The sequence below is a fragment of the Heterodontus francisci genome, chromosome 2 (assembly GCF_036365525.1).
Source record: "Heterodontus francisci isolate sHetFra1 chromosome 2, sHetFra1.hap1, whole genome shotgun sequence".
NCBI classification, from domain to species: domain Eukaryota; kingdom Metazoa; phylum Chordata; class Chondrichthyes; order Heterodontiformes; family Heterodontidae; genus Heterodontus; species Heterodontus francisci.
In genome coordinates this window covers 33,799,153-33,824,894 of record NC_090372.1, presented here as the reverse complement: position 1 = coordinate 33,824,894, position 25,742 = coordinate 33,799,153, and the positions used below count along the sequence as shown (strand labels likewise).

General features: G+C 43.7%; 1 protein-coding gene across 4 annotated transcripts in view; it reads right to left on the bottom strand.

Annotated features, from left to right (window-relative positions):
- The window catches only part of LOC137383724 (doublecortin domain-containing protein 2-like), a 233,958-nt gene that overhangs the window by 11,433 nt on the left and 196,783 nt on the right, over nt 1-25,742 (bottom strand). For all 4 annotated transcript variants that reach the window (XM_068056901.1, XM_068056907.1, XM_068056900.1 and 1 more), the window contains exon 9: nt 11,862-12,587. In XM_068056901.1, the coding sequence (XP_067913002.1) occupies nt 11,862-12,587 (726 nt within the window). The remainder of the gene's footprint in view (nt 1-11,861; nt 12,588-25,742) is intronic.

Here is a 25,742-nt window from a genome sequence, read left to right as displayed (position 1 = left end):
CAGCTGTGGGCAGCTCCTCTCAGAGGATGGATGACAGAAACAGCCCTACTCAGCTATGCACAAATGCAGGGCCTTGGGAGTTACAGAATAGGAGACTTTACTTAGAACAGCAACAACAGATGTTCCCATAGGTCAGAGTTCCCTGAAGCAATGTGGGATCATGAGCTGAGAATGGAGGAGTCCATTCAGCTCAAGTATGCCAGCATGGCTCAGGGCTTTGGGCACATGAGCTCCTCCATTAAGAGAGTGCCCAACCTCATGGAGAGCCATACGTGACAACATCTGCAGTGCATGCAGGAACCGCACACTGTCGTACAGGGATGAATGCCACACCATGTAGCATTAACCAGTCAGTGGCACTGATGGTGCAGGGATGTCTGGAGGGGATGCCAATTCACCCAGTTGGCAGCCCCCTCCAGTTATCTGCAGCGCCAGCCGAGGGCTGAGATAGTCACCAAGTTGGATGAGGGTGTCACCCCTCAATGGACACCATCATCAGCATCAGCCTCTTTGGCCCCTCTGACTGAGGGAGCATCTGGGAAGCAGGGCCCAGTGACGGTGGCTGCCTTTGCAATAATGTCTGTGCAGCAGCCTCTGGAGGTGTCCACACTGGCACCTCCACAATAAGGTTGACCACTATGTGCATCGCAACCGCAAGCAGAGACAATTGAGCAGGCTGCCTCCACCTCCTCCAAGATCACAAGGGTAGAAGTGGCCGAGAAGGGAGGCCACCATATCGCACAAAAAACTGAGTGGGTAACTGAGGTCTATTTCACGAGCAAATGTGCATTTTTTGTCTTTTAAGCACCATGTAAATATTAATGGTGGTACAGAAGAAGGGGAATGAAGTAGTTAAAAGGAGAAAGGATCCGTGAACGGTGACAGTGAAACCTCTGGGCCGATGTGCATCCTTCATTGGCGGTAAGAGTTGAGCTGCTCTCTGCTATGTCTTCAATGGAAGTGTTCTCACAGGCAGCTCAACATGAGTTCCATAGCAGGCCGTCCTCCTAGGTCAGACAGGCTCAGTTAAAACGAGCCAGAATCAAATGATCCCCGACGTTGATGACATCCTGACAAGACCCTTGAACCCCATGCCAGGCACAGCCATCTGCTGTGCACCGGGGCACCTTTGTGCTCTGCATCTTCCCTCTCCTCCTCTTCCACGTCCGGATCCTCCTCTTCCTCTGATGAGCTGTCTCCATCCAACACAACATAATCTTCAAGATCTGCACCTCTCTGGAGGGCCACGTTATCGAGAACTCAGCAGACCATGACAATGAGCGAAAACCTTGCAGAAGTGTACTGCAGGGGTTCACCTGACTGGTCCAGGCACAGGAACCATATCTTCGGAAGCCCAATGGCCTGCTCAATTGTTACTCTAGTGAGCAGATGGCTTTGGTTGTAGTGCCTCTGTGTCTGTATCTTGGGTTCTCAGAGAGGAAGTAGCCATTTCTTCAAGGGATATCCCTTGTCCCTTATAATCCATCCACAGAGTTTGGGGGTTGGTGTGAAGATCTGAGGCAGCCTGGACAGGTGGAGGATGAAGGAGTCATGACAGCTGCCAGAAAAGTGAGCGCATACATGGAGGAAGCTCTTGTTGTGGTCGTAGACCAGTTGAACGTAGAGGGAGTAGAAGCCGTTCCTGTTGATGGATCGGAGTGTGCAGTCAGTCGGTGCCTTGATGGCCACAAGGGTGCAATCAATGATGCCCTGCACCTGGGGGAATCCAGCGATGGAGGCAAAACCCATTGCCACCTGTGTCTGTGAGGCCACATCTGTCCTGAACTGAATGTACTGTCCAACCCTGGCAAATGGGGCATCAGTGACCTGGGAGATGCAGTGGTATGCAGCCACTTGCGAGATGCTACCAAGGTCCACATCTGATCCTTGGAAGGAGCCAGAAGTAAAGAAATCAAGGCTTCAATGATTTGACAGCTACTGGCAGGGCATGGCGATGGGGGATGACCTCCCTGCACTGCCTGAGAAATTAGTAACTACTCTCTCTGCAACATGCGCTGACACAATGGCTGAGCCCCCTCTGTATCGTTCCAACTTTCATGGGGCCCACCTAATTCCCTGGGCTGGCCATGACTGTAAGCCCTGTCAAAATCTGAACAAGTCCCTCCACAAGCTCTCAATGTGCTCTTTAACAATCTTAATTGCCATGGATAATAGATCGGGTGGGATCTCGGGGCTGCCCTCCCCCCATTCTGGTGAAACTCGCCGATGCCAGGAACGACATTGGGAAACTGTCAGGCCGGCCAGCGCCAGTATTTCCATCCCCTGCCCACTTTTGTTTCTGCCCCTGGTATGACCTGAAAATTCAGCCCCTACAAATTGTGTTGGTGAGTTGATAACTAGAAAGGACAAATTTAAGGTCATCACTGAGGAAGAGTCAAAGGTTTAGGAAAATATATTTCTTTCACACAGAAGGTTGTTAGGAAGCCCTACCAGAAAGTGGTGGAAGCAGAATCCATTGTAACTTTTCAAAGGAAAAGTAGACAAATAGTTTAAAAATTAATATTTTATGGGGAGTGGCTCGTTCAGAGAGCTGGCACAGGCTCATAGGACTGAATGGCCTTCTGAGCTGTAAAATTCAATGATCCTACACTTAGAATGATTTTCTGATTTAGTCTTAGAAATAAAAAAACCTCTTGCAAATCTCCCTCAGAAAATAAATTAATCCCGATTTATAGCTTGACCACTGTTCATTTCACATCTCATGGACCAATCAGTTCATCCAGTGACATACACTTTTGATCTACAATCACACACACAAATCCTTTCTGACTCTTACTAACCTATACCCAGTCCATTGTGTCATCCACGAGTTCAGCATGAGTAAGATCACAGGACAGGATTTCTCTAGCTGTTTCCCCATGCCTTAGGCTACAGTTCATACTTAGGTGACCCTTGAACAACTATATGCAGTGCTTGCCAGTCCACTGAATACCTTCCTTGTTGGTGAGCAGCTCAAGGGCTTTCAGTTTTGATATTCCCCAAATGTACCTCTCTAATTCAGGCTTATGATCTTAGTTACTTTTGTTAGTTTGATTTTAGTTTGTGCAATGAGAAGCTTTTTTTATGTTGTCTGATGCAACATAAATGAGATGCGTGGAGTTCAGGTTGATTGAAGATCTCAAAACAGGTTTATTAAACAACTAACTAATATATACAGCACAGAGTTAATTATTTACAGAACTTGCCTCGGTGTTACAGTAGCAGAGTGAGACTGGCATGTAATCACATGACTACATCCTGGTACTTGGCTCATTAGCATACTAAGATCTTAAAGGGATATTACTCAAAGGCAATCACACAAAATCCCCCTTCTTTCCAAAGATAAATCTGGTATGCTAAAAGAAAGAAACACATAACATTAGATATCAAAATTATTTACACATGGATAGAGATTATGAACTTTACAAGAATAGAGGCTCAAAAGTCCATAGGTCACCTTGGTGGTTTGACAACTCTTGCTCGGTGACTTTGCGTCTTTCATCTGTTGCTGTTCTTTCTGCAGTTTCTCCCTCTCTGCATTCATTTTCTGTTGCTCTGCCTTCAGCTTGTTAACATTGTTGCTTTTCTCAAGACGACCACTTTTGGGGTCTCGTCATTCTTGGAAGGTTCTGGCACCTCATCTCAAAGAGCCAAGAGACATTGCTTCAACTCATTCCTTTTCTATCTCTTGAGGACATTGTGTGTCCTTCATCTCTCCTCATCCTCCGTGTCTGAAGGCTTGGGGCTCAAGTCGAGGACTTGTTGGAGGGAGAGTACTTGGTCTCATGGAGATACCTGTCCATTCTGGCTCATTGTGGTGCTGGCAGTTCTCTAGAGAGCAGAAGTGAAGGTGCAGCATAGTTGCGCTGTTGCTGGGATTCCAGACTGCACCGTTTGATGCTGGTTAGAGTCTGTAAGTGGGTTTCGGGTCTTGGAGATTTCCCCTTGACAATGCTCTTGTGAATAGTTATGATGCTGAGATCCTTACATGCTGGTAGTCCTGCCACTGCTGGTCCACTCGTGTCTACTAGGTAGAACATTTGTGGTTTCCAAGCCAACTTGCCATATCTGCATTGCATTGTCAATGTGCCACTACAAGGGATTGGTAACCCGTTGTATGCAGATAATTTGGCAGTTGTCGGCTGTATCATCAATCTCCAACTTTGAGGATTCAGACTGGTATTTGCACTAGTGCCGGTGTCAATCTTGACCTTAAGTGTAAGTTTGCCAGCTTTCTTTGGGCACATGATGTTGATGGTGGTGAAAGCTTCCAGTTGCTTGACTTCATCAACACGATGTGGCAGTTTTACAATGTGGAATGTTTGCTCATCTTCTGAAAGGAGACTTAGTTCTCTCTGGGTCTTGTATCAGATCTGTTTTGTTGCGAACCTCATGTATGGGCTTGCCTTTATACAGGTCTCTGGCGATTTCCTTGCTGCTGTTGCAGTGCTGCTGAGCCTGTCTTCTGTTAGCTCGTGTCCTACCATGGCTTCTGGCTCCGTCTTCGGAGCCAGAATTCCTGCAGAGGCCGGCCCAGTGTCCTTTTACACCGCACGCCTTGCACAGCTCTCGAAATGCAGGACAATTTTGCCGTGAGTGGAACAGACAGCACATACCACACAGCTTGCTTGCTCTTTTCGACATGGTTATTGCATCAATACTTTTGGCTGCACCTAGTGCTTGCGGGTGCTGTTACCCAGCTACCATAGCTTCGTATTTTCTGCCATCTTCCAGGAGTGCGTCAATCCTGTGACCTTTCTTTATCACCAAGAGGTCTTTCTGAAATGCTTCAATGGGTGTTGATACGATCACCAGCTCCATTATTCAGTCTGACAGCTCAGCTTCCCAAAAACCGCCCTTACTTCGGCATCTACTGACAAACTGGTCTATTGATTCCTGTGGCTGTTGCCAGTAGGCGGTGAATTCTGAAATTCACTTGAAATCGGAGCTGATCTTCCAGCACTTTCAATATGTTAGCAGGATCTTTCTGGTCCACTTCAGATAATCCAGAGGTATTGATTCTGTGCAATCTCACATTTCCAACCACTATCATTATTTTTAGAGCTTGCTTCTATGGTTCTACCATCACCTGATCTGTGAAGCATAACTGCATTCTCTGTTTGAACAGTTGGAATTCAGATAGGATATCCATGGCTTTCCAGTTCATGTTGGGAAACTTGCAATCCATCTTTCTGCTGTTCTTTTGCTTCAAAACTTGCTTTAAGAGCTGGTTCTGTGACTCTACTGTTTCCTCTTTAAGAAACTGTCTTGGCTAATTTGATTGACAGGAGCAGCTTTTCTGCTTGTCTAGCTTCCAGCACTAAGCATGTTCTGTTTACATAGCTGTCCAATAGGTATTTCAAGTGACCTTTTTTTTGCTAGTTTGTTTATACAGCATTCAATCGACAATTCGTAACGCTTGAGTTATGATTTTTTTAAACTCTGGCTGAGTGACCAAAAGCCCTTCTCACGAGTGATTTAATGGGGTTTCTTTTTATAGCTTTAGCTGTGAACTGCTTGAATGGAGGATTCACCCGCTTTTAGCTATCGGGCGCCTCCTGTATTGACACCAACCATCATTCAGCCTGGGAGGGGAATCAGGTCTTCTCATTATTTTTAAACAGAGGCGCTGAAAAAGATCAATTTTTAGGAACTTCAGAACTTTTTGAAAAAAAAATCGATCCGCTGATGGACTTCAAAGCTTTTTTTTAAAAAGCATATCCCTCGCCCGTCAGCAGAATAACTCATCCATTTTCCTTGCAGCCTGTTGTTCAGCTCTCTGTCTTCTACAGATTGAGGCAAGAGTTTTCTTCTTTCCCTGTTTGGGCCAGCACTTTTCTTTAACTTTCCCTCTTCCAGCTGTAGGGTTTTTTTTTAAAGCTGTTGTCCTGTGGTCTTCAAACTTGGATTATTTTTCTTCTCACCACAGCTGCCACCGTGCAATGAGAAGCTTTTTTAATGTTGTCTGATGCAACATAAATGAGATGCATGGAGTTCAGGTTGATTGAAGATCTCAAAACAAGTTTATTAAACAGATAATATATACGGCACAGAGCTAATTATTTACAGAACTTGCCTCTTGGTGTTACAGTAGCAGAGTGAGACTGGCATGTAGTCACATGATTATGTCCTGGTACTTGGCTCAATAGCATACTTAGATCTTAAAGGGACATTACTCTTAAAGGCAATCACACAACATGAGTGAACCATACCACCTCGTAGATTTTGTGTTTACTGCTTTAAGGGGGCATGCGTTGAGATTAGTCTAATCCTCTAATCCTACTGGTTTATTTATAATAGGATCCATTCTATATTAAACATTTGTTCAATGTTATTGTACTAATATATATTTATAGTTACATTCAACCATATTAAAATCCATGTCATTTCCAGCCCATCAAATATATTCATCCAGAGCTAGACATAATCACACAGCTGCAGTGCTGTGTCAGTTGTGGCTCAATTGGTAGCATACTTACCTCTGAGTCAGGAAGGTTCTGGGTTCAAGTCCCACTTGAGGATTTAAGCACAAAAATTGAGGTTGGCAGTACTGAGGGAGTGCTGCATTGTTGGAGATGCTGTCTTCCAGATAAGATGTTAAACTGAGGCCCTGTCTGCCCTTTCAGATGGACATAGAACATCTCATGGCGCTATTTCAAAGAAGAGCAGGGGAAGTTATCCCTAATGTTCTGGCCAAATTTATCCCTCAATCGACATCACAAAAACAGATTATCTGCTTACTTTTTTTGTAGTAATTTACAGCAAGGAAGGAGGCCATTCAGCCCATCACGTCTGCGCCAGCCAATAAGTAACCTTCCAGCCTAATCCTCTTTCCAGGTCTTGGTCCTTCGCCTTGTAGGTTATGGCACTTCAAGTGTATGTCCAAGAAATTTTTTAATGTGATGAACCTCTCCGCCTCTACCACCCATTCAGATAGCGAGTTCCAAAACCCCACCATCCTCTGGGTGAAAAAAACTTCTCCTCAATTCCCCCCTCACCCTTCTACCAATTTAAATCTATGAGCCCTGGTTATTGACCTCTCGCTAAGGGAAATAGGCACTTCTTTTCCACTCTAACTAGGCTTCTCATAATTTTATACACCTCAATTAAATCTCCTTGTAGTGTGATTGCCTCTTTTTCGTTCTTCAGTTCAACCCATATGGCCTCATTTGATTATCCTTCGACCATATCATCCCACCTCACAGCAATAATTGTTTTTTAAAATCAATGTTGTGACCACCCTTGCTTTTTGATTCCCTCTCTATTTCATCCAAAAACCCTGCAACCAGGAATGTTGAGCTGCCATTCCTGCCCTTCTTTCAGTCATGTCTCAGTAATAGCTATAATATCATACACCCACGTCAATCTGTGCCCTCAGCTTGTCTGCCTTATTCTAGACTTCTTGCACTGAAGTATATACCATTTAGCAGTCATACTCCCTTGTTGTCTATTTTTTTTAAGCCTTTGTCTCCTCTGCCTTCCAAACACACTTACTAATTTTCAGCCTTCCATTTCCAACTTTTCTTCTCCCCCTTCTGAATCTACTCTCAAGTTCCCATCCTGCTTGTTTAAAACCTCCCCAACATCACTAGCAAATGCCCCATGAGCTTACTGGTCCCAGTCCTGTAGAGGTGCAATCCGTCTGGATTGGACAGGTCCCACTTCCACCAGAAGCGGTCCAATGGTTCAAGAATCTAAAGCCCTCCCACCTGCACCATCTCTTCAGCTGCATATTCATCAGCTCTATCTTCCTATTTCTGTACTCACTAACACATGGCACCTAGAGTAATCCGGAGATTACTTCCTTTGAGATACTGCTTTTAAATCCCTCTCCTAGCTCCCTAAACTATGCCTGCAGGACCTCATCCTTCTTTCTGCCTATGTCATTGGTACAAATATGGATCACGACCTCAGAATGTCTTGCAGTTGCTCAGTGATAACCTTGGCTCTGGCACCAGGGAGGCATCTTACCATCCTGGAGTCACATCTGCAGCCGCAGAAGTGCCTGTCTGTTCCCCTCAATATCGCATCCCTACCACTATTGCTCTTCCACTTTTCTTCCTCCCCACCCTGTGCAACTGAGCCACCCATGTGCCACGAACTTAGCTCTGCCTGCACTCCCCAGAGGAGCCATCACAATCAGCAGTATTCAGAACTGAATGCTGGTTGGAGAGCGAGAGGCACTCATGGGATCCCTGCCCTGCCTGCCTGCCTGGTTCTTCTTGTCCTTCTGGCAGTCACCCATTCCCTCTCTGCCTGCACATTTTTAAGCTGCGGGGTGACCACCTCCAGAAACATGCTATCCACAAAGCTCTAAGCTTTGTGGATGCCCCATAGTGACACCAGCCCTTGCTCAAGCTCCAAAACCCAGAGCTCGATCTTCTCTATCTGAGGACACATTCTGCACATGTGGTTGTCCAGGCCACAAGAAGCATCTAACATTTCCCACATGGCACAGGATGTGCTTTCCATGGTGCTGAGATTCTCTGCCATGCCTTTACTTTCTAGACTATTATCTAGAAACGCTCACCAGCTTCTTTCCTGGTCTGGCTGTCTTCCGCTCCCTCACTCGTACCGCTCCTTGTTTTGTAAGAGACCAAAACAGCACCTCTTCCCTCACTATGTCGAATTTCTTGCTCACCAAATTCCCCAAGTTAAATGATTTGTCGAAGCAGTACTCCATGCTACTTACTTCATGCATAAGCAAAAGCTTCCTGTATTTATACCAGTAAAAATTCCCCTGCTGACCAGTAACAACAAGCCAGCTAATTAACTAACTGTGCAGCTGCCACTAGCAGGCAGCTTGTTACTATTAAGACTGTGAATGAAACAAGTTACGATTAAAGCTAAGTTAAATGCTAAATGCAAATCATGATTGGATTTTAGAAAGAGATCAACTCTTAAAATTCCCTCACTCACCAAATTCCCTGAGTCAAGTACTGTGTCAAGCTGGACTCCGTGCTACTTACTTCCTTACTTCATTATCATTGCTGTTTGTGGAAACTTGCTGTGTACAAAGTGGCTGCTGTGTTTCCTACATTACAACTTCAAAAGTACTTCATTGGCTGTGAAGTGCTTTAAAACTTCTGGTGGTCGTGAAAGGTGCTATATAAAAGTAAGTCTTTCTTGATGCCAGCAACCAATTTTACAGGAAGTACTGTCCTCCATATTGATTATTTATACATCATATTCACTTTAACCAAAGTCCCAAATGAAAATAATTAACAGAACATAGGCAGAGATCAAGTAGAAAGTGAGGCAGAGTACATGCACATCAACAGGCTGAAAACCAGCTTCAAACAAAAAAACTGCACTAAAGCATCAATCATCAAAATAACACTGGCACTAAGATGCAAGGCATGATGTGTAATCTCAGAGAGCAGAAAAACATTCAAAACTGGAACACAGAAATCAATGAAACAGCTCACTTGATTGATTGGATTTCTTATTTAAACACATAAAATCTCCCAGATCTTTTACAGTTCAGCAACCCCTTTCATTTGAAAAAAATTGAGTTGGTAAATATAATTAAGCTGAAGGAAAGTACTAACTAATTAAAAATTATTTGAACTCCTGTATTTAGATTTTTTAATGATATCCCTTTGCTTCCACTGCTATTTTCTTTTGTGTTGAATGTGTTACTAAATAGAGAATATGACTTTGTAATTTGAGAAAGATCAGTGATCAGACAAACAAATGGAAGAGATGTGAATGAAATATCAATTCAACTACCAAATGTTGTTGATCTCAACTAGTTTGCAGGGGAAGGGGAATCTTTAATCATTGTGGATCATTCTGGAAAATGCTGCTGAATTCAGGGTCGTAAACAGATCTTATCAAGGCAGGTAACCTTTTCAGTATTGGTTTAGCTTTTTTTTTCCACAGTTGTCCTGATTAATTAAAGTCACTCTATCATATCAATCATGGCTGAAGGTTTACTCATGGTCCTGATATTTAACAACATGCTACCCCTATCAATCAGAAAGGTCTTTAGAGGATCAATTTAGAGGAGTATCAATTATAACTGAATGTGCTCAATCTGTAATATGTCACTCTCTGGAGAATTAATGTGTTAATTGGTTACATTCGGAATCTACAGCAGGCCATCTTGTGGCGTCCTGTCAGTCTGGTTGATGGTTGCTTTTTCGAGAGTACATCTCCTGATTTAATTTAAAGGCCCAGTCAGGATTTTTTTTTGACTGGCAAGATGGAAAATCTCAGTCCATAAAAAGTAAAAGTTGAAATAAAATCTCACATGGACCTCACCTGAACATTACGCTTAATCCTTTCCTGCCTATATTCTGAATGGCAAAGCTAGATTGGACTGGTAACACTGCACTTTAGGAATATTAAAGGTATATTTTTAACTCCTGCTTATTAAAATTAATGTTTCCTTTCAAGTGCATTACTGATGATTTATTGATCCTCCCAGACTGTAGCTGAATACATTGAAACAAGAGTGAGTTACTGCATCTCTTATAATTAATATGAAAGTGTTTAGGACTGCCAGCAGCCTCGTGTTTTAAAATGTAATAAAAATTAAAGGATCTAATTGCACAATTATGATCTCACTGTTGTAAACCGCTTATTACATTTGCTCATAGACATAGGAACATATGAACAAGAGTAGGCCATTCAGCTCCTTGAGCCTGCTGCACCATTTAATTAGATCATAGCTGATTAGTCCCTGCATTCTATTTACCAGTTAATAATCTTGTACTGCACATTAAGCTTGCAGATTATTATGATAGCTGTATTCAATCTGAAAATTGTCGGGTTAAGCAGCATATCCATGTGACATTAAGGGAAGCTGGCACTATGGGAAGAGGCTTGCTTGTACCAGATGGTAAATTATCCAATTTTTGGATAATCCCTAAATTCCCTACCAGATTATCATAAAATTATACTGTGGAGAAGACGGCTGTGCAGCCCATCGTGCCTTTGCCAACTCTTCGAAAGAGCTATCTAATTAGTCTCACTCTCCTGCTCATTCATAATCCTGCAAATGTTTCCTTTTCAAGTATTTATCCAATTCCCTTTTGAAAGTTACTATGAATCTGCTTCCATTATCTTTTCAGGCAATGCATTCCCAGTGTTCTTTTAAAAAAACATATCCTTGCATAACCTACAACTTAGAAAGCAATTTTGTCTCAAGGGGGTGTAATTTTAACTTTTAGTGTGGGGGGGGAAACAGGTGACAGCGAATTGCAATCTGTTTTGCAGCTTACCTGATTTTCTTCTCCAGTGAAAGAAAAATGGTGTGAAGCGAAACATGGGCTGCTGATTTCCTATCACCTGTTTTCATCCAGCAATAAAAGCTAAAATTAACACCCATTGTGTGCTTATGGAGGATGGAAGATCTTACTATGCTAATTTGTTGATTTAATCAAATAGCGAGGTTAATCGATTTCCGTTTTGAAAACTGTATGTTGTTAATATTCAAGGAAAAGTCCCAGCAATATGGTTTAGGGGAAGAGGTGATTACTTTCAGCAAAACGCCAGCAAACCAGAGTTAAACATTTCAGTGTTGTGAAGCAGATACAAAGGGAATAAAGAAAGAATTCACATTTATATTGCGCCTTTAAACATCCTCAGAATGTCCCAAAGCATTTCACAACAAGTGAATGAATTACTGTTGAAGTGTTGTCATTGCTATATAATCAAATTTGCACACAGCGCTGCTCCACAAACAGTGGTTGTTATATCACCAGTTAATCTGCTTTGGTGATGTTGGTTGAGGGTTGAATGTTGCCCAGGATACTGGGTTAAATCTCTCATTCTTCTTTGAATAGTGCCATGGGATGTTTTACGTACAGCCCTGAGGGTAATAGCACAAAACAGAAATGTCAAAAACTCATTACCTTGCTATGTTCTTCTGTAGGAATCAGATCATTTTCTTTGTCAATCTCTTCTAATAGGGCCTCTCCTTCTGCAGAACTGTCTTCCGATTCCTGATGCAAGTCCTCATTCTGGAATTCATCTTCCTTGCTGTGAAAATATTTGCCTCCGTGATTCTCTTCCATATGATCAGTATTTTGTTCCTCTTCTTCTGCAAGATCAGCAATTGCTTCTTCTGGCTGATGATCAATTTCATTTTCTTCACTTGTCTTTGCTTCATGAGGAAGATCATGCTGATGAAAATATCTATCTTCTTGATTCTCTTCCATTTGATCAATATTTCCCTCCTCCTCTTCTGCAAAGTCAGCAATTTCTTCTTCTACCTGATGATCAATTTCACTTTCTTCACTTGTCTTCGCTTCATGAGGAAGATCATGCTGTTGAAAATATTTATCTTCTTGATTCTCTTCCATTCGATCAATATTTCCCTCCTCTTCTTCTGCAATAAGGTCAGCAATTTCTTCTTCTCCCTGATCAGTTTCAATTTCTTCATTTGTCTTCACTTCTTTATGAGGATGATCATGCTGAAGATTTTCTTCTATGTGACAAATCGTAAGGATTTCTTCTTCATAAAACACATCATTACGAATTTCCCGCTCCACATTTTGAGAATTTCCATCTTCTTTGCGGCTTTCTTCTTTACACAGCTCTTGTGGGTCCTCCTCCTCATCTACAGTCTCTGCAGGCCTCTGAGCAAAGTAAAAGAGCAATTAGTGACAACAATGTATGGTAAGGTATTATATATATTTACAAAGTATATAAGGCATTTGACAAGGTCCCATATGGCAGACTGGTCAGAAAAATGAAAGCCCATGAGATACAGGGGAATGTGGCAAGTTGGATCCAAAATTGGCTCAATGACAGGAAACAAAGGGTAGTGGGCGACGGATGTTTTTGTGAATGGAAAGTGGTTTCCAGTGGCGTTCCACAGGGTTCAGTGTTGGGTCCCTCGCTGTTCGTGGTATATATTAATGATCTGGACTTAAATGTGGGAGGCATGATTGGGAAATTTGCAGATGATACAAAAATGGGCAGCGTAGTTGATAGTGAAGAGGATAGCTGTAGACTCCAAAATGATATCAATGGTTTGGTTGAGTGGACGGAGAAGTGGCAAATGGAATTCAATCCAGAGAAGTGTGAGGTAATGCATTTGGGGAAGGCAAACAAAGCGAGGGAATACACAATAAACGGGAGGATATTGAGAGGAGTAGAAGAAGTGAGAGACCTTGGAGTGCATGTCCACAGGTCCCTGAAGGTGGCAGGACAGGTAGATAGAATGGTGAAGGCGGCATAAGAAGTGTATTCCTTTATTGGCTGAGGTATAGAATGCAAAAGCAGGGATGTAACGCTGGAACTGTATAAAATGCTGGTTAGGTCACAGCTGGAATATTATGTACAGTTCTGGTCGCCACGTTACAGGAAGGACATAATTGCTCTGGAGAGAGTACAGAGAAGATTTACAAAAATGTTGCCAGGGCTTGAAAGTTGCAGCTATGAGGAAAGATTGGATTGGCTAGGGTTGTTTTCCTTAGAACAGAGGAGGCTGAGGGGTGACTTAACTGAGGTGTACAAAATTATGAGGGACCTAGATAGAGTAGACAGGAAGGACCAGTTTCCCCTCGCAGAAAGATCAATTACCAGGGGGCACAGATTTAAGGTGATTGGTAGAAGGATTAGAGGGGACATGAGGAAAAACTTTTTCACCCAGAGGGTTGGGTGATCTGGAATTCACTGCCCAGATCAGTGGTGGAGGCAGAAACCCTCAACTCTTTTAAAAAGGTACCTGTATATGCACCTGAAGTGCTGTAACTTGCAAGGCTACAGACCAGATGCTGCAAGTAGGGATTAGATTGGGCGGCTAGTTTTTTCAGCCGGTGCAGACACAATGGGCTGAATAGCCTCCTTCTGTGCTGTAACTTTTCTCTGGTTGCTATAAAACAAGACATCTCAGCAGCCGCACTGTCGTACAATGGAACAGTCAAATTATTTTCTATTCAAGGATGTGATTGCACTAGAGACGGTACAGAGGAGATTTATGAGGATTTTGTCAGGAATGGAGTATTTTAGCTAAGAGAAAAGATTAGATAGGCTGGCATTGTTTTCTTTGGAACAGAAGGAAGATTTAATTGAGGTGCGTTAAAGTTATGTTATAGTTATTTAAAGCTCCGATTAGACACCAATTAGAGTACTGCATTCAGTTCTTGGTATCGCAATTCAGAAAGGATATACTGGCCTTGGAGGGGATGCACCGCAGGTTCACCAAAATGATGCCAGGGCTAAAAGGTTTAAATTATAAGGACAGAAAATAGGCTTGTATTCCCTCAAGTATAGAAGATTAAGTGGTGAGATGTTTAATATGATTAAAGAGTTGGTAAGGTAAATAGAGAGAAACTATTTTCTCTAGTGGGGGCATAACCTTAAAATTAGAGCTTGGCTGTTCAAGGATGATGTCAGGGTGCACTTCTTCCAACACCAGTAGTGGAAATCTAGAACCATTTCCTCCAAGAAGGTGTTGCGGCTAGGTCCATTTAAAATTTCAAAACTGAGATTGATAGATTTTTGTTAGGCCAAGGTATTAAGTGTTACAGGGCCAAGGTGATAGAGTTAGGATACGGAGTACCCAAAATGTAACTGAATGGCGGAAGAGGATTGTGCAGCTGAATGGCCCGCTCCTGTTCTTATATTCCAGCCATAATGTGTGTGGGGCAGGCTTGATGGTAAAGCTGGACTTTTCCCGCCCGTCATCTTTGTATGCTCCTATGTAACAGTAATTTCTAGTTTTAAATGTTCAATAAGGAATGGCATCTCTTATACATTAGTACTGAAAATGAGCAGCAGGGATATTCAGGGATATACATATTTGGGACGGAGACAAAAATATCACTATTCATCTGAGAAACATACTGGTAGATATGTTCTGTGTACCAACCACAAGTAAAATCTCCAAGAAAGTTGAGTTTTGGGAAATTGATTCGCAACTCTTTCTAAATAATTATTATATGTGTATTTTATATCTAAAGAAATTTATAAGAATATTCTAGCTATGATAATGTTAAATTAGTACATCTAGTGCCCATTTGCTGTACATCACACCTCTCAGTCTCACACACAAAGGTATACAGAAATAAAGGCTGTCATTTGGAATGTAGATAAACTCTCCAAAACCAGAAACTACCAGCATCAGAATATTTGCAGCCTCTGAATTGACTTTACCAATTCTGCTTTAAAAAGGGGACAAAGGTTGGCTTTTGATCTGCAGCCTGAACTGCAATTAAACTCTAAACATTACATTACAACTTGACTTTGAGCCTTTAAAAAGACAAGCTTCGTTTTAGCAGGGAGCTATATTGTGCGTAACACTCCTTCAATGAGTAACTTAAGTAGATGTAAAATAGCTTTATTGCAAACATTTACCATTGAAAATTGTTATGTCAATATTGTGTATTTAATTTTGCCATGTCAGCTGTCACAATGAAGTACAGGATGTAGCCACTAGGTGGCACTGTGGAGTGAGTTTCTGAAGTCTGTCACTCACCTTCTTGCATATTAAAAAAAAAACTAGCAATCATCAACTCTCTGGGACAAAACCACAGACCAGTCACAAGCATATTATAGTAGTTATACTGTGCAGTGTCTAAGTATAAGAAGGTTGAGAACAAGTGAGCCAGGAACAGGATTACAAGGTGCATCTAAGTGTAAAGGATAAATGTCATAAATGGGAAGCTCTCTGTTATTAGACTATGAGGTTTTGAAATAGTGGCGGCGACAGACAGTCTAAATGCACAGTCTGGACAGGCACAACTGTGAGGTGGGTAGGGAAAAAAAGTACCAGGAGCATTGTTAAACTTATTCCTAGTGCAAATTTGTTAAACATTGTGATTTATTCATAAATTCAAGCAGTATAAAATATTTTTTAGGAGTACACATTTTGCATTAGTTTAGACTATCCTACTGAGTGAAGGGCCCCTATTGCTCCCCCATATTGTCAGGTGCTGCAAATTATACTTTTATACTTTATACTACACTGCAAACCTGTAGAAGTTCACATCTCTTTTTAATTTATTTTAATCTGGTTTTGAATCTCAGGAAATCTGAATTTTGGAAGGGGGAGCATTAGTAAAATTCTATGACCTACAATAACATTTGAAGATATATTTGGACACAATTACTTAGAAAGCCTGTGATAGTTTGGCATCTGCATTAGTGGAAGGCAACTGCACATTTCCAAAGTCCTGTCTTTTTTAGCTTATCAATATATTTCATCTCTCAAGGCTATGGCATAGCCTCACCCAACCTAAAACAGCTTGCAGTGCTTGTGTGGGCTCACAAATCAGGGTCCACATTACAACACCATTTCACAATTGAGTACTTTAGGCCACATGACTTCACAAAAGAAAACCATGACAACCCAGAGGCATTAAGAGCAAAAGCTGAAGGTGTAAGCCACATGCTGTGTACTTGTTCTCGTGAGAAGGAACAGGATGTTCTTACAAGTCATCGAAACCTGTGAAGATTGTTTAGCGCTGATTTGAAAAAAACCCCGCAAAGCAGCTGTATTATCAACGAACAATAAGGCAGTAAAGGTATTCAAGACCAAAATTTAATTTCACATTGAAAATAGACTTGAGAAGAAAATCATTAACAAGTTAGTAAACAAAAAATTAGTGGTTAGCGAATGAGATTTTATTCACAAGGAATCATCTTAATTGAAGATTACAACCGAAACAACGCCACCACCACCCCCAAACCAAACATTTAGGATATAGTCAAAGATTGGGTTCTCAGAAGATGCACCTCATAACTGAAAGCCGATTAACAAACTTCATGAGACAGTTAGGAAAGTTGGCTGATAAGAAATGCCTGCAATATAACAAACCATCCATAAATTGGTTTCTGACTCATAACTGGAATCATTTCTAAAATAATAAAATGCAACCCGTGGAATTCAAGCTGCATGAAAATGCCTAAAATGCGGAATTACAAAATGGAATTTTCCCAGTTGTTCTGATGAACCTGAATGTTGAAGAAAACCAAATTGCTCGTTAGCGGATAACATGAACTTTACAGTGTTTACAGGTGTCATTACCCAATGGCCTGAGGTATCTATCCCTAGCACCCAATTATGATGCCAGACTTATGCTATATTAGAGTATGGAAATGATGGTCATTGCTACCCTCAACCAAATTAGTCAACCAGTTGCTCATAAACCTATTCATTTGGCTTCACCAAGTAAAACAGTATCAACAGAAGAACATCTTGAAAGCCAGGAATCTACATGCAACTTCCTGGCTACCATGAGCTTTAGAGTTATTAGTAATTTTGCAGCATTGTTGATGAAGGATTTGAAGCAAGGACACCTTTGTATAGATGGTGAAGGCATGACTAAGGTGCCAACAGCAAACTTGTACAGTCATGGTGCCTTTTGCTAAAGTCTTTTTTGCGCCTATAAAGCCTGTGCTCATTGAGTTTTTAAAAAAATAAGTGGACTACATGAAACAAGTATTTCTCTCAGCATTGGATGGTGTTAATAAAGATAACCTCATTGGGAAAAGTGGACATGGCCCCAGATCTTACATCACAAGGTTCATTCTCTACCAATATCAACACTGCCAATAATTTGCTCTTCAATGTGCGACATATGAAAGTCTCCAAACTGAACATGACAATAGAGTATGTCCATTCATGATGTCTGAAGAGAGTGGAAGTGCTGCCCAAGTTAATCTAAGGAAGCTCTCTAGAAGAAACACTTCAAGCGTTTTACATCAAACTTGCCTCTGCCATGTACTAGATGTTCTCGATTTGAGAAATTAAGGACTTTAACACAGATAGTCTGCTTGATAACCTACACAGATTTGCACTCCTGTGGAGTTTAATAACCAGCGTGCTGAAAGAACCACAATGAAATCCATTGTTGTTTCACAGCTCTGTCCTGAGCTTATGTCAGCTTGCTGATCAAATTCCTTCTACTCTGGCTAGAGACAATCAGTCAAGGAGGACCGGGCAGGTAGTACAGGTCCCCTGCATACACCTCACTCTAATCAGCATTCAGTTCTGAATACTGGGGAGGGTGATGGTTCCTTTGGGGAATGTAGCCAGTGGTAAGTCCATGGCCCCCACACGTTGCTCAGCTGTACAGGTGGGAGGAGGAAGATCTGGAAAACAACAGCGATAGGGGATTCAACTGTTAGGGGAACAGAAAGGTATTTCTGCAGCTGCAGACATGATTCCAGGATGATATGTTGTCTCCATGGTGCCAATGTCCAGGATATCACTGAGCAGCCACAGAACATTCTGATGAGGAGAGTGAACAGCCAGAGGTTGTGCTCCTTAATCGGTACCAACGACATAGGTAGAAAGAGGGATGAGGTCCTGCAGGGAAATTTTAGGGAGCAGGACCTCAAAGGCAATAATCTCTGGATTGCTCCCGATGCCACGTGCTGGTGAGTATAGAAATAGGTGGCTGGAGCGATGGTGCTATTTTAAGATTCCTGGGACATTGGGACCGGTTCTGGGAGAGGTGGGACCTGTACAGGCTGGACAGGTTACAACTCAACAGAACTGGGACCAATGTCCTCTCACGTGTCAGTTTGCTAGTGCTATTGGAGAGGGTTTAAACTAATTTGGTAGGGGGATGGGAACCAGGATGTAGCATTAGAAAGCAGTAACAAGGTGCACAAAGGACTGGGAGAGACAGACAGAACTACAGTAAGAATCAGGAAGGTATTAAGTGGGGTCAGACTAAGAAAGAACACAAGAAGGTCTAAATTAGGCTTGCAGTGCATGTATGTAAACTACAAAGCGTGGTGCATAAGGTTAGTGAGCTGCAGGCACAAATATGGGAATACGATGAGTAGTGATAATGGAGACCAGGCTCAAAAAAGGGCAGGATTGGGTACTAAATATTGCTGCATAGATGCGGCTGGATTTTACTTTTAGGCCACAGGTCCCGACGTCAGGACTGGAAATGGGTGTGGCTTCCGCTGGGGCAATAAGCGGCCAGCCGAACACTGTTAAGCAGCCAATTAAGAGTCGGGAGGTGCAGGGGCTGTCCCGTGAGAGGACAGAGGTGGCAGCAAAGGCGGTGAAGGTGACACCACGGAAGCTCAAGGTGCTAAATTTAAAGGGCTGACAGCACTCAGTACTGCCTACAGTTCCAGACCCCCTGCCTGACTACTGCCCATTGTTTCAGAGTCCCTGCCAGACTGCTGCCTGATTTTTCAGACCCCCTGCCAGACTGCTGCCCATTGTTTCAGAGTCCCTGCCAGACTGCTGCCTGATTTTTCAGACCCCCTGCCAGACTGCTGCCTGATTTTTCAGACCCCCTGCCAGACTGATGCCCATTGTTTCAGAGTCCCTGCCAGACTGCTGCCTGATTTTTCAGACCCCCTGCCAGACTGCTGCCTGCTGTTTCAGAGTCCCTACATTCAGAACTGCCAAGGATTTAATCGGGAGCCTGCAGGCAGAATGGGAGAAGGAAGACCCTGGGTGGTCCCACGGTACAGTTATGCCTCCCTCCTGACAGCAAGGGAAAGGTGGGAGGTCCTCCTCCCCAGGAATGGGAAGAGAAGACCAGCCTACCTTATCAAGCAAGCCTGGACAAAGATAGCAGAGGAGGTCAGCAATCCTGGGGTCACCCCCAGGACCTGGATCCAGTGCTGGAAAATGGTCATTGACCTGACCCGGTCTGCCAAGGTGAGTGCTCCATACACTTCGCACCCTTTGGGCTGAGTTTATGGTAGAGCGAGAGGCTGCGTTTGGTTGAGGGGGAGTGACTACCCACCCGTAGGCAATGGGGTTATGGTCGGAAATGCCGTCTGAGGAATGGCTGCATTTCAGTGAGAGGTGCCCATCTGTCAGTGCTTTCCCCTGCAAAATCCATAGAGAGTGGCCGCATGCACGAGGAATTAGTGTGCCCCCATCACAGGCCATGAACTGCCACCAGCATAGATGTTGTGCAGTCTTCACTGGTGGAATAACGTTGCATCCCTTTGCGTTTGCAGGAGAAAACAGCAAACAGCAGAACAAAGCAGGCCAAGAACAGTGGTGGTGTGCCTCATCTCCACATTCTGAACCCAAAAGAGGAGGAGATGGAACTAGCAGGGCAGCAAGATGATGAGACAGGGGCACCTATCCAAGAGAGTGAGTGAGGATGTTCTGGGGCACAAGGGTGTATGTAGCACAAACAAGCTATAATCCTTACGCATCCACCATGCAGCTCTACAGCAGGGGTGGTTGGAATGTCACAATGGGAAACCAATAACCCTTCAATCTGTCTGTTCCCTCATGCAGGCTATGCCCATAGACAGCAACAAAGGGCTTGAGAGACTGGGGGACAGCTGGCTGCATCTGAGGAGGAGGAGGAGGAGGGAGCCTCATAGGGTGCACCAGCATATCATTCCCCTGCACCCTCCACCAGCGCAGATACAATCATGTTGTTGGGTATCCGGTCGCAGCTAGAATCGGGCATTCAATCTGGTGAGCACAAAGACACGCGTGAGCAGCTGATGGAGGCTGAGACAGCCGAGGCCACTGACAAACGGAGGACTGTGGGAGGACAGACCCATGTTGAGTTCCAGGCTGATGGCGTGCCTATGGAGTCGTCAGCAAAAAGGGAAATGTTGAAGCTGCAGTAAGAGGTAAGGCAACATCTGGCAGAGATGCCAGAGGCTATGCGTGCCCAGGCGCGGATGATGGAGGAGTCCATCCAGGCCTCGAGTGCTGCCATGTCTCTGACTGGTGCAGGCGTGGCTTCCTCCATCGAGACATCGGCGACTCTCATGGAGAGCTTTACCTTTGGATTGTCCATGAGCTCAATGAAGCAATGGCAAGGCGAGAGGGAGACAGGGCACTTGGACTCTCCATCAGCTCCCCGTCCCTCTCAGGTCAGCAGAGAGGTGCAAGTGTGCCTTGCAAGGCAGGAGGAGCACACCGCCTCCTGCATCTGGAGTCTCCTCTCAGGATGCTCCTGGTGTGGCCAAAAGCTGCTCAGCCCCTCTATCAGTGATGCCAGCACCTCCATCATCCCCGCCGACAGAGTGGGAGGGGGGGGGGGTTCCCTGCACCTGTGCAGGAAGCCCTCAGTTTGCCAGATCCCTCCAAGTCTCAGGCAGCCAGAGGATGTACACCAAGGTTATCTCAAGCCATGGGACAGCAAGGTCAGCCACCTGCCTCTACCTCAGCGGACAGTGCAGTGAGAGCACCATGCAGGAACACCTGCAAAAGATTAAAAAGAGCACTTTTATGTACTTTGAGGTTCACAGGTGAAGGTACTTTCCAGAAGACAGCGATTGCATTTGATGTCACATGGATAAAGATATTGGTTGTTATCACTACGTCTCCTTCCCATTGTTGATGTCCATGGCAACTTCATATAGACCCTCTCAAGGGGTTGGAGCGAGTGTCCAATGCACGATTGCTCCACATTTCAGCCTTTCCACTGTGCAATGTGCACCTGGGTGCTGGAGTGCCGAAGGAAGGAGGCGACAACAGGGCTGCTTAACTTTATTGGTATGGTTCCAAAAGGTGGTAAGGGTCATAGGAAACGTGAATGTATAAGGGCATCTCAAGTCTCCCTAGCACGTATCTCATGGTACCTTTCCTGCTGTCCCTGGGGTCCTTCATCTTGCAATGCCTGGGGGTATCATGCTCCACGATATCTTCAAATGACAATGAATTCCCCCCTTTGTAGCACCAGGTTGTGCAGTGCACAGCAGACCGCCACGACACGCAAGACCCTTTCTCCGTCATATCAATCCAGCCAACCGAATCTCATCTTGAACAGACCAACAGCCTGCTTGACAGTCACTCATGTTGACCCGTGGCAGATGCTGTACTTCTCTGCATTCATGTGTGGATTCCTCACAGACGTCAATAGCCACATCTCCAAGAATCCAACCCTGAAGGCATGAAGGAGGACAGAAAAGTTCTGATGCTTGGGACAGGCAAAATATGTAAGCGTCGTGACTGTTTCCCAGGAACTTTGCACAGACTTGCAGGATCCTTCTGTGGTGGTCACAGACCAGTTGTATATTGAAGACGTGGAAGCCCTTCCTGTTGAAGGCCACTGGCTAATCTGTGGGAGCCTTGAAGACCGCATGCATGCAGTCAATGACACCTGGCGGAATCCAGCAATGGCCCCAAACATAAGAAATAGGAGCAGGAATAGACCATACAGCCTGTCAAGCCTGCTCCCCCATTCAATACAATCATGGCTGATCTTCAGCTTCAACTCTACTTTCCAACCCACTCCCCATATCCCTTGATTCCCTGAGAGACCAAAAATCTGTCCATCTCAGCCTTAAACATATTCAATGATCCATCCACAACCCTTTGAGTGAAGAAAATTTTAATCTCAGTCTGAAATGATCGTCCCCTTATCCTGAGTCCGTGCCTCCGTGTTCTATATTTGTCAGCCAGGGGAAATAATCTGAGTGTCTACTCTGTCAAGCCCCTTCAGAATCTTATATGTTTCAATGAGACCAACTCTCATTCTTCTACACTCTAAAGAATATAGACGCAATTTACTGAGCCTCTCATCCCAGGAACCAATCTAGAGCTGTACTACCTCCAAGACTAGTCCATCCTTCCTTAAATAAAGAAACCGAATCTGCACACAGTTTTCCAGGTGTGGTCTCACCAAAGCCCTGTACAATTATAGCAAGACTTCTTTATTCAGGTAATCCAATCCCCTTGAAATAAAAGCCAACGTGCCATTTGTCTTCCTAACCTATTACACTCTCAACTTGATTTGTGGATCCGTGCAGAAGCACACATAGCCACCAGCCCTCCTGAACAGGGCTCTGGTGACCTCCTGGATGCAGTGATGCACCGCAGAATGCAAAATTCCAAACAAAGCTCCAGTTGATCTTTGGAATGATCCTGCCGTAGAAATTCAGTGCGATGGGACCTTCAGTGACACTGACATAGGGTGTCTACAAAGTCCCATGGGGCATCCTGCATCATGGCGCACTGGTCAGGGACCGCCTCCCTGGACAGGCAGAGTCTTCGGAGACACTGCTACTCGGACACCTGCAGGTAGTTGAGCCTCGGCCAGTAAATCCACCCTGAAGGGTAGGTTTTTCTGTGCGCAGGAGGCTGCTGGCAGACCCCTTGGCATCCTTTCCCAGCATCCCGTTCCTGAGGCTCACCCTCCTGTGTGCCAAGTTGCTGGCATGCCCCTGAAGCTCCCTGCCTCTATGCTGCTCCTCGTCCTTAACATGGGCCTCGAAGCCAATGAGGCACATGACAGCTTGGTTCTCCCCAAGTTCATTTTTAGGTATGCCTGGTGCTGCTCCTGACATGCTCTCCTGCATTCTTCATTGATCGAGGGTTGGTCCCCCAGCTTAATGGTAATGGCAGAGTGGGGGATATGCTGGGCCATGAGGTTACAGATTGCGACTGAATAAAATTCACAGCGCCTCATGGATGCCCAGTTTTGAGTTGCTAGATGTGTTCGAACTCTATCCCATTTAGCACGGTGGTAGTGCCACAAAATACGATTGTGGGTACCGTCAGTCTGAAGACAGGGCTTTGTCTCCACAAGGACTGTGCGGTGGTCACTCCTACCAATACTGTCATGGACAGATGCATCTGCAACAGGTAGATTGGTGAGGACGAGGTCAAGCAGGTTTTTCCCTCAGCACCTGCCGCAGACCCAGTCTTGCAGCTGTGTCCTTTAGGGACTTGGCCAGCTCAGTCAATAATGGTGCTGCCGAGCCAGTCTTGGTGATGGACATTGAAGTCCCCCACCTTAGTACATTTCCTGCCCTTGCTCCCCTCAGTGCTTCTTCCAATTGGTGTTTAACGTGGAGAAGCACTGATTCATCAACCGAGTTGGGGGGAGGGGTGGCAGCGGTAGGCGGTAATCAACAGGAGGTTTCCTTGCTCATGTTTGACCTGATGCCATGAGACTTCATGGGGTCTGAATTCAATGTTGAGGACTCCCAGGGCAACTTCTCCCAACTGTATACCACTGTGCCGCCGCCTCTGGTGGGTCTGTCCTGCCAGTGGGACAGGACATACCCAGGGAAGGTGATGGTTGTGTCTGGGACATTGTCTGCAAGGTATGATTCCATGAGTATGACTATGTCAGGCTGTTGCTTGACTAGTCTGTGGGACAGCTCTCCCAACTTTGGCACAAGCCCCCAGATGTTAGTTAGATGTTATACTAATATGAGTTATCTGAATGGCTGAGTAGGGGACTGGGACATAGATCAGACAGGAAGGGAAAGGCAGCAGTAGAGGTCCATATAGCAACCCAGAAAGAGACTCAAGTGCTATCTCACCCACACATAAGCATAACAAATACTTACACAGCAAATGAAGATCAAATCATATGGCTTCATTTGACCTTCCAAGATACCTATCTTCCCTTACCTGTAATATATGACTTAACCAACTGAAGATTATTTACCCATAATAAAGACAGCATTGGAATTTAATCAGCATTGAGTTTTGCATTCATTGCATGAAGCACTGCCAGCTAAATTCCTTGGAGGAATTTCATTCCTTGGGTTCTGGTTTGACTGGACAAATGGTAGCGTAAAGAAAGAACTGCAGCAGGAGGCATCGTCAAGAAAAAGATCTATGATGGTAGAATTCCTGACTTCATTGCAAAGGAAATCCACAGGAGCATCTGAATGCCAATACTGACACAGAGCAAATATTGGATCTGTCTACGTAGCTGTTTTCAAAATAAGCTCTTCAAGTTTCAATTTTATCATTTTGTAATACTATAACTATAGGCAAAAGGTATTAATAATTTAGACTATGACACCTGTGATGGTGCTTTCTTTCATGAATACTGCACTACTAGTGCTGCGATTTTCCACTTGTGTACAGAACATCCTTTCAAATTTGGTCTGGAGGCAGGCTGTTAAACAATATCTAAGTTGACATGATGTGCAATGCTTCTATTTCTGTGTAATATTTTTCATATTTAATATACACAGCATTATACTGATTACTTAAATTACTCATCTACTTTCCCTTTGAAAATGTCATCAATAAAACATTCAAAGCATAAACCTCCCCAAATCACACAACAGTAAACTAATTAGCACTGTGGAGCCTTCATAGCTGCACTGAAACCAATCCACAAAAGGAACAAAATGCAGTATTAAATCCACCTATTCTACCTCTTTACCAAGTTAAGATTGCACAGCTGCACAGCAGATTAATTTTTTTAAAACCTAGTAAGAATGAAGTGCATCATGATAACCTACAAAAATCAATTTCTATTTCACTGGCTATAACTCACAAGAAAACAGAGTTGTGGTTGAGTTAATGGATCAATCTACTTGGATTATAAATCATACTTCAATGGTCTTTGTAATGTATCTTTCATGCACATCTTAATTTAACTGAGTATAAACTGGCTAAAAATGATATTCAGTTGTTCTTCAGTCTAAACAGAATTTTTACTAATGTGCAAAAATTCCTAATGCACTATGTTGTGTACAAAACATTCTAAAAATCACAAACACACTTTCTATATTTGCTACCTGGTGGATAATAGATGAATTAAGTATTTATGATTGAACACTGGGGTCTGAGGTGATAAATGAAACTTGGTAACAACCTGGATGATAGGGTCCAAGATATTTAGGTGGAATATGCGATGTAGACTGTGGGATAGTTATAAGCTGACATTACTTCTGTATTTTTATATTTATTTAGGGATACAGCACTGAAAGAGGCCCTTCGGCCCACCGAGTCTGTGCCGACCATCAACCCATTTATACTAATCCTACACTAATCCCATATTCCTACCACATCCCCACCTGTCCCTATATTTCCCTACCACCTACCTATACTAGGGGCAATTTATAATGGCCAATTTACC